Below are 13,966 nucleotides of genomic sequence, written 5' to 3' on the forward strand. Positions count from 1 at the left end.
AAAAAAAAAAAAAAAAAAAAAAAAAAAAAAAGAACGAAATATACAGACGGAGAAAAGAGAAACACATATATATATAGTGAGAGAGAGAGAGAGAGAGAGAGAGAGAGAGAGAGAGAAATATAGAATAGAAGAATCAGATAGAGAGAACGAAATTTAATCTCACAAGTGGGGTTTTTTGTTGTAATTTATACAATTAATTCAATCTCACATGAAAGGATTAGCTAAGCCACTAATTTTTGAGTGGCTTAGCTAACCCTATGTGTATAGGATTAGTAGTCCCATGAGAATAGACTATTCTCAGGAATAGAGTGTTACCAAACAAAGGACTAGTTATACCTAGTGTTAGCTAGTCCAATCTAAGGGTCTATTCCGCAAACCAAACGGGGCCTAAATGTATCCACTAGACTAATTTACAAATTGTTTCACTTGAAGACCAAATCTTATAGCCCTAATACAAATCTTATTTATTTATATTATTTAATATTTTTGACAATAATTATGTTTCAGTTATTTCTTTTATTTTATTTTTTTTAATAAGTATTTCTTTTGGGTCGGTCACCACTCACTAGTGTATATATTAAGGGAAATTTTAAAATTGGGGGAACATAGCTCTTAGCCCCATGGTTCCGACCGTGGGCTAATCATCAGACCATCTTGCATCTTTTCTATTGGGGCGGCCCAATTCAGTGCTGCATCTTCAAATGGACCGATCTAGAGGAGATTGTAAGCCCTTGATGAGTCTCATCTCCATTGCTGGGATCGGTTGAGGAAGCTCAACCGAGCTTGCTGTTCTGGGTACGTTTCTCAATTCGAAGTTTCGATAAGTTGTTCAATTAATTCTTTGTTTGGTTGCTGGAGAAAATGTAGGAAAACAAACGAATTGATGTTTAATTATATCTTGAATTTCCATTGCTTGGGTTTTCAGTGCAACCATATAATTGACTTAGTTCATATAAGATTTATATAGGTTAATTTTGGATGCGGGTTAGCCTCCTTAAAAGGAGCTTGAAGAAGAAATCATAGAATGACAGACGCTTTTGGAGCTTGGAAAAAATGGTGGACCTCTAGAAAAGTATCTATCTATATCTACAATTGATTGCTCAGAAACTTTTGGACGCTTTTTGCCTCTATGGTGCAAAGTACTTTGGAGAATTGCAAAAACTCTGAGTTCTGTTTGGTTAATAGGAAATTAAGTACCGAAAATTGCAATGTAAGTAGAAAATTTTCTGACAAAAACGAGGTCGCGGTGCGATAGGTAGGATTAGTTTGTGTTCTTCATCTGACGATTTTCCCCATCCTGCATTCAAAATAGAACAGTTAGAGATAGTTAGAATAGTAGGATTTTAATTGGGTGTTCACTTAGAGATTTGATTAATAGTTGTGAAAAAAAAAACTAATCGTCAATAATAGTAAAAATTTACAGATACAAAATGGCTGTGATTATACTTTATGATATGAGTCACATTGTTGCAGTTGTGTGTTTAGGGATAATGTTAGGTTCACAAGTATAGTTTGATGTGTAGTTCGAATTAGTCACAATCTGGGTATAAAATTTACAGCAAATTAGTTTACTAAGGGAGAGGAGGAAATTGGTTACCAATAATCTTTTAAAAACATTTGGATAAGATAATAATGAAAAATAACTCGTGAGTATTATACGCTAGTGTTAATGATGCAGGACAAAAGGAAAACAACAAAAAATAAAGAAGAACAAAATAAAAGATGGATAAATTTCTTGTTGATTAGAGTGACGCCTCAAAAAGGGAAATCTTATACTATGTTAAATTATCAATTATCCTAAAAGCTTAAACTGATAAGAAGAGGTAAATTTAATTACTTAATCATTATAATAAACTCAGAAACTAAATGTTATATAGTGGAGAAAGGAAGATTCAAGTTATTCAAACACGTTATTCTCATTGCTTGAGTTTTTTAGAGTGACATTGGCATTTGACAATGAGGTAGTTTAAGGTGGTTTATGTGTTTTTTTTCCAAAATGTTTTAGAAAGTTTTTTCTTTTTCTTTTTTCTTTTTTTTTTTCCCTTTTTTTTTATAGTTGTGATATGATGTAAAAATAAAAATAGTTTTGAATATTTTGTATTTTAAGTTATTTTTTAATACTTCTATTTTTTTTTTTTTATGGGGGGGGAAGGGGGGAGGGTTAAAAACACAGTTATCCTAAAAATTAGGGGTATCAAAAAATACTGGGGAACTAGGTACCCCGGTTCCAATTTTTGGCATCCGATTATAACCGGGTAACCAAGTACCAATATATATATATATATATTTGGCTTTTGTTTTACTTTAGGTTTATATTTGCTTTTGAGTTTTGATTTAGGGTGTTTATATTTGTTTGTTTGTTTCAGAACCCCTTGTTAGTCGTTACAACCCTCTGCCTCTTTGTCTTCTCTCGATTTCTCCTTCTCTCTCTCTAACTTGTTCAATCTCTCTCTTAATCTCTCAGCTTCTGCGTTAAAGTAAATGAAAGAAGAAATAAATAAGCATAAGAAAGAATAAATGAGATGATATGATATAAAAATAAAACTATTTTTAAATGTTTTATATTTTAATTTATTTGTTAATGCTTTTATTTAGTTTTTTGTTTTTTTTTAAATAAAAAAAAAAAAAAAAGTTATTCTAAAAACCGTTGCCAAACTCGTGAGTCATTATCTTTATATTTTTCTTCTTTTCTATTTTGCCTGATTACGGAATTATCTTTATATATATTTTTCTTATTATCTTTATATTTCCAAAGATTGTGGACCATATGCCAAAATATTTGTTTTATTATGAGAAAGACGCGTTATACAATTATCACCACAATATGGTCTAATCTTCGTCGATCACCTTGATTCAATGTTCACTCGAGAATTAGCTAGAGAGGCAATTTCATGGGTGATTGGAGATCTTTTTCCTTTTTGTTTTATTCATCATCAAAAAAATTTTAATGTTGACAGGTTTTGAAGAGCCAAGTTCTCAAGTCTTCCTAATGCAGCTTGTTAATGGAGAAGATGGGTAGGAAAATCCCTCGCCTCATTAGTAGATATTTCTTATGTTCACAAGTATAGTGTTTTTGTGTAGTTGAGTTAGTCATAATTTGGGTTTAAAATATTAAGTAGATGTATGCTTGAATTAGTTGTTAACATTCGGTCTCTTACATGAATAAACATGAAAAGAAATAAGCCAAGATTTCAGATTTCAACCCTTTTAGGTAACTACTGCGGGAGGGGAAGGAAATCAATAACCGATAATCTTTTAAAGACACTTGAAGTTGTTGGCAACATTTATATCTATAGCCCTTCAAAAAAAAAAAAACATTTTTATCTATAGTATCATTGGCAACAAAACTAAAATGAGTGAACTAAGACAACATTTAGTGACAATTATGTAGCATATCAACATGCATCCAAATTAGGCTGAAAAGATTGCTTCTCCAACATTTCTTTTCTTTCACATAGGAATCACTCATCGGGCTTCCATTGCTGAAATAGTTACACTATTTTTTGAGCAATTTCCTGCACTGTCAATTGTTGAATTTGTGTCCATCATATTTCGGCATGTGGAAAACGCTGGTTGCTTAGGTGTAGGTAGAGGTGCATGTTCATTGCTAATCATTGAGATTACATCAGACATGGTAGGTCGATCAGTCGAGCTTTCTTGGACACAAAGAAGACCAATGTTAATGAACCTCAACAGAATAGAAGTGAAAGTAGCATATCCTATTGTTGGCTCCATCAAGTCCAAACTTCAATCGTCTCTCCACAACTCCCAAGCCTAGTTTCATTTCAAATAAGACAAAATTTAAGTAAAAAGTAATAGCATTTTAATTTAAAAGATTATTGTAGAACATGAGGAATTTGGAAGAGTATAAAAGCTACATACATATCTAAGATGACTGAGTGACTCGTTGTTATAGAAGCTTGTGTTCTTCCTACCGCTCACAATCTCTAACACCAATACTCCAAAGCTAAACACATCAGACTTTATTGAGTACAAACCATCCATAGCATATTCGGGAGACATATAGCAACTACATTCCAAAATTTAGTAAATGAACCTATCAATAGCTTGCTCAATGAATTTAGCTAGGAATTGAAAGTACCAAGAGAATGTTACTTACTAAGTAAATGTAAAACAAGAGAAATTTAGCTTGCTCAACTAATGTAAAACAAGTTGCATACTTACTAAGTTCCAACAATTCGGTTTGTGTTTGCCTGTGTTTCATTGCCTCCAACTATTCGAGCCATGCCAAAATCTGATATTTTTGGATTCATTTCACTATCCAAGAGAATGTTACTAGGTTTTAAATCTCTATGTATGATTCGTAACCTTGAATATTGATGGAGATAAAGAAGCCCTTGAGGAATCCCTTCAATAATGCGTATGCGTGTCTCCCAGCCTAGCATCTTTTTCTTGGTTGGATCTATTTGAATAGTACAACCAAGGAAATTAGTGCTTAAGAACCTAGAAACATATGAGAAAAAAATATATACACATATATATACATAAACGTGCACTTACCAAAAAGATAGAAGTCCAAACTTGTATTGGGCATGTACTCATATATTAATATCTTTTCATCTTGCTCGATACAACAACCTAACAGTCTGACAAGATTTCTATGCTGGAGTTTTGCAATTAGTATTGTCTCATTTCTGAACTCCTCAATACCCTGTCCAGATCTTTTTGAAAGAATCTTCACTGCAATTTCTTGCCCTCTGAGTAATTTTGCCTATGAAGAAGAACCCAAAGCTCTTTAAACTTTCATGAAGGTTTACCATTAATGTTGGTTTTCTTAATAGTGTTGAAAGTGCATTCACCAGGAAGAGGAAAATGTAACGTACCTTGTAAACAGGTCCAAAACCTCCTTCTCCAAGTTTATTCACGGTTGAGAAATTATTTGTTGCAGCTAATACACTCTCATAACTATATAGTGGCAACTCAGCATCCTTCTCTCTCTTCTTCATATTATTGTTGGTATTCATTTCATCATTGATTGCATGGATTTCAGCATCAAAATCAAATAATAGTAGATTATAACTTGAAGGGATCTCTCCTGTTTGATCTAGAATGATAAGAATTGGTCACTATACATGGAAATGTAGTGTTTGGTCATAGAAAAATTGAGGTGACATCATTAGGTTCACCAAAGTTCAACCACTATGAGCAATGCCAGTATCTAAAGGTAAGTTTATATTGTCATTTTCGCAAATAAGAACTAATAATTTAGGAATTCATTCCCATTTTAGTAAAATGACCAAATAACTGCAAAGCTCCTTCCCGAAGACATGGTGAAGTTTGTAGGAGGATCCCATCAAACTTAACCAATTACTAATGATACTATTTGCTTTTCATTGTTAGGCCATTAGAAAAGTTTGTTAAGTGACTTCCCTAAGAACAAGAACTTTTGACAATTTTCTTGTCTTAGATTAAGGTAGACTTCCTTGTAATTTTTTTTAAGTGATTTTTATAAACGGTTAGAATATTCACATGCACTTACCTTTCCGTTTGAGCCTTCCTTTGCATGAAAAGCAAATTGAGAGGCATAAGATAAGCCCTGTTGCAGGGACCAGCACAGCTACCCATACTTTCCATTTTTTGCCTGATTCTGCTGAGAGTAATCACTATTAGCTAAACCATAAAAGAGAAATTAAGTATTAGTTCAAAAGGAAAGATAACATAAATTTGTGTATATTTTTCACCTTGGGTACTTGGATACTCAGCAGCAGCAAGTCTGAGGTAGATATCTTGTCCAATCTTGCCACCATATGGAAGTTGTTGTAAGTTCAAAAGAGCTCCTTCCCATATCATACACCCACTCCTATTATAAGCATAAGCTGTGCAAGAACAATTTTCCATGCATGCCAATTCACATCTGCTAGCATTCAAGGCCAAATTATATTCTTTCGAATAAACAGGCAATCGCATGTTTGATATTTTCATGAACCAATCTTTTTTGACATTAGCACGCGTATTATTCTCACATTGCAAAGGAGATTTCCTCACACAACCGCCTGACCAATCATTTAGTCTGTTGTCTTCCATGGAAAATGGTTTGAAACCTTCTAGACACTCACAAGGATTTGAGGAATTGTCAGGGTATTGTACCACGCCAAATGCACCACACAAAGCGTAGACATCAGATATGTTCGTCGGTGTAGACCAAAATGTATTCCAAACGGAGGCGACAGGCAGCCACAGCAGTATCCTAATCTGTCCTGTTTGGTCAATTCGATATCTAGCAAGGGTAGAAGGATTACGAAGAGAGTAATTAAAATATCTCTCACTTTCATTTTTACTTGACACAAAACTTACGTCAAAGATAAGGGTACTTTCAGAAACTGAGCGGAGAGATGTTCCATTATAAACTTCCGAACTCCAATAGATTTGGGATTTGTTCCACTCTAAGAGAAACTGCTGGCTTCCATTTGGGTTTAACCTCTCGGAGAACACACCTGGTGCTGGATCTTTTGAATTTTTCCATGAAATGAGCTGCTGTGGTTTTCCAGTAACCTTATTGATCACCCGAAACTTCGCACCTGGCAGCAATGTATCGGTTGGATGGTCGAAACTCTCCCAAAATATAGTAGAGGTGTTCGATCTACCTCTCAAAACAAAATTTCCATCATCACCAAGTACTGCTTCAGTTATATTTAACTGGGGAAATGTCAAATTTGTCGGCCAAACTGGGATCTCGGAGGAACCTTCAAACAGGAGTAGATTGCCATTTTCTGAGAGCTCAAGTCTTGAGGAAGATGGGTGAGACAAAGGGTTTTCTCTATTTGCTACCCAAACAATTTCCTCATGAAACCCTTTATACCATATGCCCAGGTAGATTTTTGATGAAGTGCCTGGTTTGAAGAAACCCAGCTCAAATTTGCTACCTTGAGATAATATGGTGTCGCTCTCTAAAAGAGAGTGACCTGGTGAAAGGGTATCACCAACTATGGAGAAGCATGCTCTGTAAAAAGACATGATTAGAAGCAGAGCAAATAAGAGCCATGGCTTCTTCGTCATGCTACTCATATATCCCTTTGTATAACTTGTTGTAACGCAGTTAATAATTACAGAAAAATGCTAGCTAGAAGAAAACTTGGTCCCTTTTTTCTCTAAGCAATACAGAAAGAAGGGGAAGGAGCAACAAACAAGAAGAAAGAAAAGAATACAAATGAGAGCTACAGAAAGCATATTCATAAGAATTGTGAGCCACATCCCATTTTGGAGCCAGATGAGGTCTCTGATTGGCTTGCCTTTGGACTTTTGAGGCTTCCCAAGAAACGCAGACAAAAAAGACTTGGGACTTTTTTTGTGACAAAGATCACCTCCAAAAGATGCTGGCCATTCCTTACAGATAACAATCGGAAAACGCTGAGCTCTTTTTGTTGTAATTGTGTATTTCCAACACTTTTGTGTCAATACTGTTGTGATGTTACGAACAATCTTTTATTATTCAATTATGATTTATTATTACTTAAATATTTTTTTAGTACCATTGGGTCTTAAACCAATTTTTTACATACTCCGGGAGGCACGAACCAACCTTTAAGGATAACTCTCTTGCGTGATTTTATAGTATTGTAATATCTTTCCATACTCTACTTTTCATCTCTTGTATTTTATTTATTTTATTGTTACTTTTCATATTGTAATTATTTTATATCAATGAGAATTTGTGCACCATCCAAAATTATTTCCAACAATCTTAAAGGTTGAGTATGATGATTGCACAAATATTTTAATTAGTATCATAACGATAGTATTTGATCTTATGAGAAGTCAAATACTATAAGAGTTTGCGGTATGCAATTCGCATATGAGAAAGATGAAATCAAATATTGAGTGGAAAGATTTTATATTCATTTATCAGAAAAAGAATTTAATTTCATGTGTAGTTATTGAAAATGAAAATATTTTGATTGAAAGAGTTTTCAATTATTTGAACTCAATTTATTGATTGTCAAATAATCTTTTATTGTTGGGTTACTATTCTTACAATAAAAAGGGTTAAGCCTTTGTAGAACTTAGCATTTTCTTTGTTATGTTGTGCTAAGCTTGACTGGAAAACATCCATGTAGATTAATAATAATAACAATGAGTAGTTACTCATGGTGTGATGGAGAAAAATACATAGACATTGCTAAATGTGTGCAGAGAATACAACTTTGCTAAAAATTTTTGCAGGTAAGCACATTGTAAGAGGAAAAGATGTGGTGCGCGTATTGAGTCGATCGGTTCTCACAATACCTAGTTGGTGTGTGGTGACAACAATCTATTTTGGAAGATCTTGGAGTAATGATGTTGGCTCCATTGTGAGTTTTAAACTCTGATTCATAGGTCTTATTTTTTAAGACATAATATACATTTCATTTATTAAAATGAAAAAAATCAAGTTATGAAGGTGCTCCTTAATTTAATTAAAGCTGGTGCAAAATTTAATAATTACATGAATTTTGTATATGATAAGCAGTAGCTTCTATTGATTCATCTATTTCAAAGAAGAAATAGTATCTAGCATTTATGTTAGCTTTGAGATGCTAGATTAGCATAAACATTTTAAGTTATTTGATAATTCCTCATATATATTATTCAGCTTTCAAATTTCTCTGATATGATGGTTCAGAATAAAATATATGTGATTATTGAGGTTCATTTGATACATGATAAATTTATCATATCAATAGAATGATATCTGTAACATCCCCAACCCGTTAAGGCTGAGTTTGTCACTTTTCTTCTTACTCAACAAAAGTCTTTGCAAAGATCTATAAGGTCTATCAGAGTACTTAATTTTAAAAGATACTATCAATGTATAAAATATTCTTCAAGAGATTTTATTACAAGCGAAATTAGGAAACATTAAACTTTAGTTGCGGAATATCATATTATTACAATAACTGATATGAAAAGACTTAAAAGTTAATAATTATTCCCGCCCCCATTCCGGCCTCCTATTCCAGCGTCCTTTCTATCTAAAAACAAGAAATAAAACTGAATGAGCCCAAAGGGGCCCAGCAAGTAAAATCCACAACCATAAATAGTTTTACTCCTTATTCTCAGTTTTAAAAATCGTTTTCACAAATAAATTTACATTTAGCCATAATAATACATGTATGTACGGTTGCATCTCCCGTAGCATATACATACTATTACCTCTAGTAATAAATCATCGTCATGAATTATCTTTATAAATCATCATTGTAAATCATCATTGTAAATCATCGTAGTATATCATTGTTGTAAATCATCATAGTATATCATTGTAAATCATCATCTCCCGTAGCATATACATACTATTACCTCTAGTAATAAATCATCGTCATAAATTATCTTTATAAATCATCATTGTAAATCATCATTGTAAATCATCGTAGTATATCATTGTTGAAATTATATTATCATTTTCTCATATTATGGCTCATGTACACTGTTACCCCTGTGTACGAGGGTTGCGGGTCCTATGACCATGGCACTGAACTGAGGCCTCAGCCATGCCCGACCGTCAATTAACTCTTTCTCTTGGTGCACTCAACGGTCTGTTGATGAAATACCACCTTCTGGCATAGCCTCCTTCAGTGGTTTCGCCTCCATCCGAGTATCGGTACTGAACTCATCTCATCTTATCTTGGGGCCAAAAATACTCTCCTCCATACATGTGCCCTCATTTCATAAACATTTAACTCATTTCTTGTACTTTTTTTTGTACTTCTTTTGATGCATCTTAGGGCAACATGTAAAAGGGTTTATCATTATTCTTCTTTCTTATAATCATCATCATTTTTCAACTTTCTTTTCTCAAAAATGAAAACTTTTCCAAATATAAACTTGTTGTACTTAGAAAGCATTTAAAGGAATAGAAACATTATAAATAATTCTTTTAGAAATCCTTCATGCATGCAACATGTCTCCATGACAGGTAAATAAAATAATCATTTACAGTTTGATACAAGAATGAATAAATAGCATGACATGAAGTAACTTTAGCAGGGGTAGTGAATTTACTTACTTCTAGACTGAAGTTAAAAGTGATCTGAAGGATCTAGTTGCTCCAAACTGACTAACACCACTAGTATATCTTTTGAAACTAATTTCTCGAGTCTGTTCTCTCTCGTGTTCTTTCTTTCTTGCAATGCTTTGTCTCGCCCTCTCTCTCTCTGTTTCGTGTAAACACTTAGAGAAAGAAGAAAGACCGAGTAGAAAACAGAAGAATGAAGAATATATGGAAGAGAAGGGAGAGGAGTGGTGAAATTTGTGAAGGAAAAGAACTCTATTTATAGGAAAAACCAAGTACTATTCTACCTTCCATTCTACTATTCCATCTACCAACACTATTATACCTACATTTATCCATCTACAATTCTAGACTCATTTTACCATTCCATCTACCAACACTATTATACCTACATTTATCAATCTACAATTCTAGCCTCATTTTACCATTCCATCTACCAACACTATTATACCTACATTTATCCATCTACAATTCTAGCCCCATTTTACCATTCCATCTACCAACACTATTATACATTCCTTTATCCATCTACAATTCTACCCTCCTACTAATACTATTATACCTACCATTGACTATTCTACCTTCCATTTTACTATCCTATTATTTCACCAATTACCATTCTATAATTACCACTCTCTGTAATATCATAAATTTCCAAAGAATTAAAATCATAGGCTAAAATGAATATCAAAATAACATCATTATCAAAATAATCTATTTAAATATTTTGAAAATTTCGGGGCGCTACAATATCATTGGCATATTTATTAAAATGAGCCAATAATAGTTGGTTATTATTTGGTTGAGCTTGATACTTTGCATATTTATTGGGGCTTTAGTTAAAAAGATTTTATTTTTAAAATCTTGATAGAACTTGAAATATGCAATCTCTCTCTCTCTCTCTCTCTCTTTCTCTCTCTCTCTCTCTCTCTCTCTCTATATATATATATATATAAGGATCATGTTGAAAAATCACAAGTGATGATTAATATTTTTTTAAACAGCTTTAGAACTGTCAATTGACCAAAAAAACAAAAAGAGAGAGAAAATGACATATCATACTTGGAGAAAGATGAGCTCATAGAAGTCATTTCTTAAAGCATTTGTGTGCTATTAATGAAAATTTATTTTCTTGTGACTATTTGGTTTATTCCATTAATATTTGGTATGATATATTTGTATATGTAAATCTCGGCTATATCAAGAAAATGAAAAGAAATTGGAATCTAAAGGAGTAACTGAAATTAGAACATTAGAATAAATGATGAATGCAATGATTGTCAATTTTGGGCTATCCACCAAAGTGTGGGGGGAAGCCATTATTTTGTTTGTTACATTCATAAGCATTGTTTGGAATACCTCGAAGTGTGAGGGTATTTGGCAAATGTTATGTTACTCGAACCTAATAGGAGGAAACTTGGTTTAAAACTTATGATTGCATTTTATTGGTTTTGCATGTAGTAGTTCATGCTATAAATTCCTTATTATCAAGAGTGATGTTTTATATTACAACACTATTATTGAATCTAAAAATGTTATTTTCTTGAAGCATGTGTTTCCTTTGAAAAATAAGGAAAAATTATTTCATGAATTTTCTGTTGCTTCTAATAAATTGTTGATGGTGTGTAAGAATTGAGAAGAAGCAATCGAACTAAAACGGAAGGAATCTCGATAATGATTTTATTGCTTATATTGTTGATGATGATCCAATATGTTATGGTGAAGCAATTAAATCTATTTGATGCATTTTATTTATTTATTTTAATTGGTTAGAAGCTATAAATAATTGAAATCAATTATGTCTAACCATGCTTGGGAACTTGTTGAGTTACCTCCTAAGACCAAATCAATTGGTTATAAATAGATGGTTAAGAAGAAGCTTAAACCGGATGATACAATAGATAAGTACATGGTAGACTTGGAAGCTAAAAGCTAAAGTAAATGCATATGTTAATTATTTGATACTTATTTTCCGGTTACTAAAATTGCATCTATTGGAATGTTATTTGCCATTGCTTATATTTATAAACTTGTTGTACATCAAATGAATGTCAAAGTTATTTTTCTAAATGATGAAGAGATTTATATGGAGCAGCCCGAGGGACTAGTAATCCCCGGTCAAGAACATAAAGTGTGCAAACTAGTGAAATCCTTGTATGGATTAAAGCAAGCTCCTAAACAATGGCATGAAAAGTTTGACAATGTGATGTTGTCTAATGCATATTTAATTAATGGTGTAAGTAAATGCATAACAAATTTTACAATAATGAATGTGTCATTATTTATTTTTGATATATTGATGACTTGCTTATTTTGAACTAACATTGATGTTGTGCATAAAGTTAGATTATTTCTTGCATCTAATTTTGATATGTAAGACATATGTAAAGTTAATGTCATGTTGGACATTAAAGTTATTAGAGATAATGATTGCATTGTTTTATCTCGGATATATTATGTCGAAAAGATGCTTAAAAGATTTGAGCACTTTTATTATCCATCTATGTCTACACCATATGATTCAAAAATACACTTGGTTAAGAATCTTAGTGATGATGTTTTTGCAAGAAAAACATGCACAAATCATTGGTAGCTCGATGTTTTGACAAACTGTATATGCCTTGGTATTACATATATTGTTAGTAAATTGAGTAGATATACTCATAATCATGGCATTGAGCCATTGTGATGCTATCTCTAAATTGTTGAGATTCTCAAATGGCACAATTAATTTTGGTTTGTCTTATTGTGATTATCCTGCTATATTGAAAGGAATGCAACTGTATTATTGATTCAGGTGAGCAAAGCCTATTAATGGCTATTATGTGTTTACTCTGGCTGAAGAAGCTATCTCTTGAAAGTCCTCAAAAAGACTTGCATAACAAGGTTTACTATGGAGTCAAAGTTAATTGCTTTGGAGAAGGTACGAACTGAAGATGAATGGCTAAAGAACCTATTGGTTAATTTATTTACTTTGCCTTTATATGCTAACATAGCTGGATCTATGTGTTTATTGTGATTGTCAGGTTGCCAAAGCTCGAGCAAAGAATTTATAATGAGAAAGTGCACAATATTGTGAGACAGCTTATTGAGACCGTTATATGTCCATAGACTTTATGAGGTCATAAAAGAATTCTGCAGATTCTTTGACCAAGCCACTAGCAAGAAGGCTATGTCCATGGACTTTATGAGGTCATAAAAAAATTCTGCAAATTCTTTGACCAAGCCACTAGCAAGAAGGCTAGTGAGAGAAGCATCGAGGGGGATAGGACTGATACCCAAATCATGACACAGTAATTGATACCCAACCTCGGTGATTAGAGATCCCATGAATGAGATTTAATGGGAAACGAAGTCACAAGTAAAATGAAGTATGATACTGTCAATTTATGTTTATTAACTATCATGTTGAGAAGATTAGTGATGAGTCCATCCCTATGGTGTCAGACAGTACAAGATGCTGAGTGATTAAGGATGAGCTTAAAGCTCTTAATGGATCTATAGTCCCTACCTGTTGGGATGGGGTGTTCCCTACACACACTCCCGATGGATACTACCTATATGAGTGTGGAGGTGCTATCTCCTATGAGACTTGGGTAGATCTCTAGAGCGCTAATGAAAGCCATTTTATAGTATAACAACAAAAGATGCAGAGTAAGGATGAGTTAAAACTCTTAATGGGTCCATAATCCCTACTTGTTGGGATGGGATGTTCTCTGCACACATTCTTGATGGACACCACCTATGTGAGTGTGGAGGTGATGCCGCCTCCAATGAGACTTTGGCAAGTTTCTAGAGCACTCATGAAACCCAGAGGCGCATGGCCTGTATAAGGCACCAACCTGCTATAGAACAACCCAATTTTCTTTATTTGATTTGATTTTTTTTTTTTTTTTTGGAGAAAGTTATGTGGAAGATAAGTTTGATTAACTTGTGGATTTGGTTAAAAGAGTTTAA

General features: G+C 33.2%; 1 protein-coding gene across 3 annotated transcripts; it reads right to left on the minus strand.

The window, feature by feature from the left end:
- Positions 1–3,261: 3,261 nt before the first annotated feature.
- Positions 3,262–7,129, minus strand: LOC132191554 (G-type lectin S-receptor-like serine/threonine-protein kinase B120). Of its 3 annotated transcripts, none has more exons than XM_059606647.1 (7): positions 5,703–7,129; positions 5,501–5,611; positions 4,845–5,065; positions 4,522–4,732; positions 4,186–4,423; positions 3,883–4,030; positions 3,262–3,774 (listed from the first exon to the last, which is right to left on the minus strand). In XM_059606647.1, exons 1-7 carry the CDS (start codon positions 7,024–7,026, stop codon positions 3,748–3,750), a joined length of 2,280 nt encoding a protein of 759 aa, XP_059462630.1. In that variant the 5' UTR covers positions 7,027–7,129; the 3' UTR covers positions 3,262–3,747. The 3 variants fall into 3 exon arrangements, 2 of the variants coding, with proteins under 2 accessions (XP_059462630.1, XP_059462638.1); XR_009441294.1 differs by having other exon boundaries at positions 3,753–3,774; positions 3,883–3,947; XM_059606655.1 differs by lacking the exon at positions 3,883–4,030.
- Positions 7,130–13,966: the final 6,837 nt, after the last annotated feature.

Source organism: Corylus avellana, chromosome ca1 (assembly GCF_901000735.1).
Source record: "Corylus avellana chromosome ca1, CavTom2PMs-1.0".
Taxonomy (NCBI): Eukaryota; Viridiplantae; Streptophyta; class Magnoliopsida; order Fagales; family Betulaceae; genus Corylus; species Corylus avellana.

Excerpts from the sequence above, each read along its gene's own strand:
- LOC132191554 (XM_059606647.1), bottom strand. The coding sequence starts at position 7,026 with ATGAGTAGCATGACGAAGAAGCCATGGCTCTTATTTGCTCTGCTTCTA. Across the intron at positions 5,066-5,500 it reads AGGAAGGCTCAAACGGAAAG|ATCAAACAGGAGAGATCCCT; the intron begins GTAAGTGCATGT and ends TTATCATTCTAG. Across the intron at positions 4,733-4,844 it reads GTTTTGGACCTGTTTACAAG|GCAAAATTACTCAGAGGGCA; the intron begins GTACGTTACATT and ends TCTTCTTCATAG.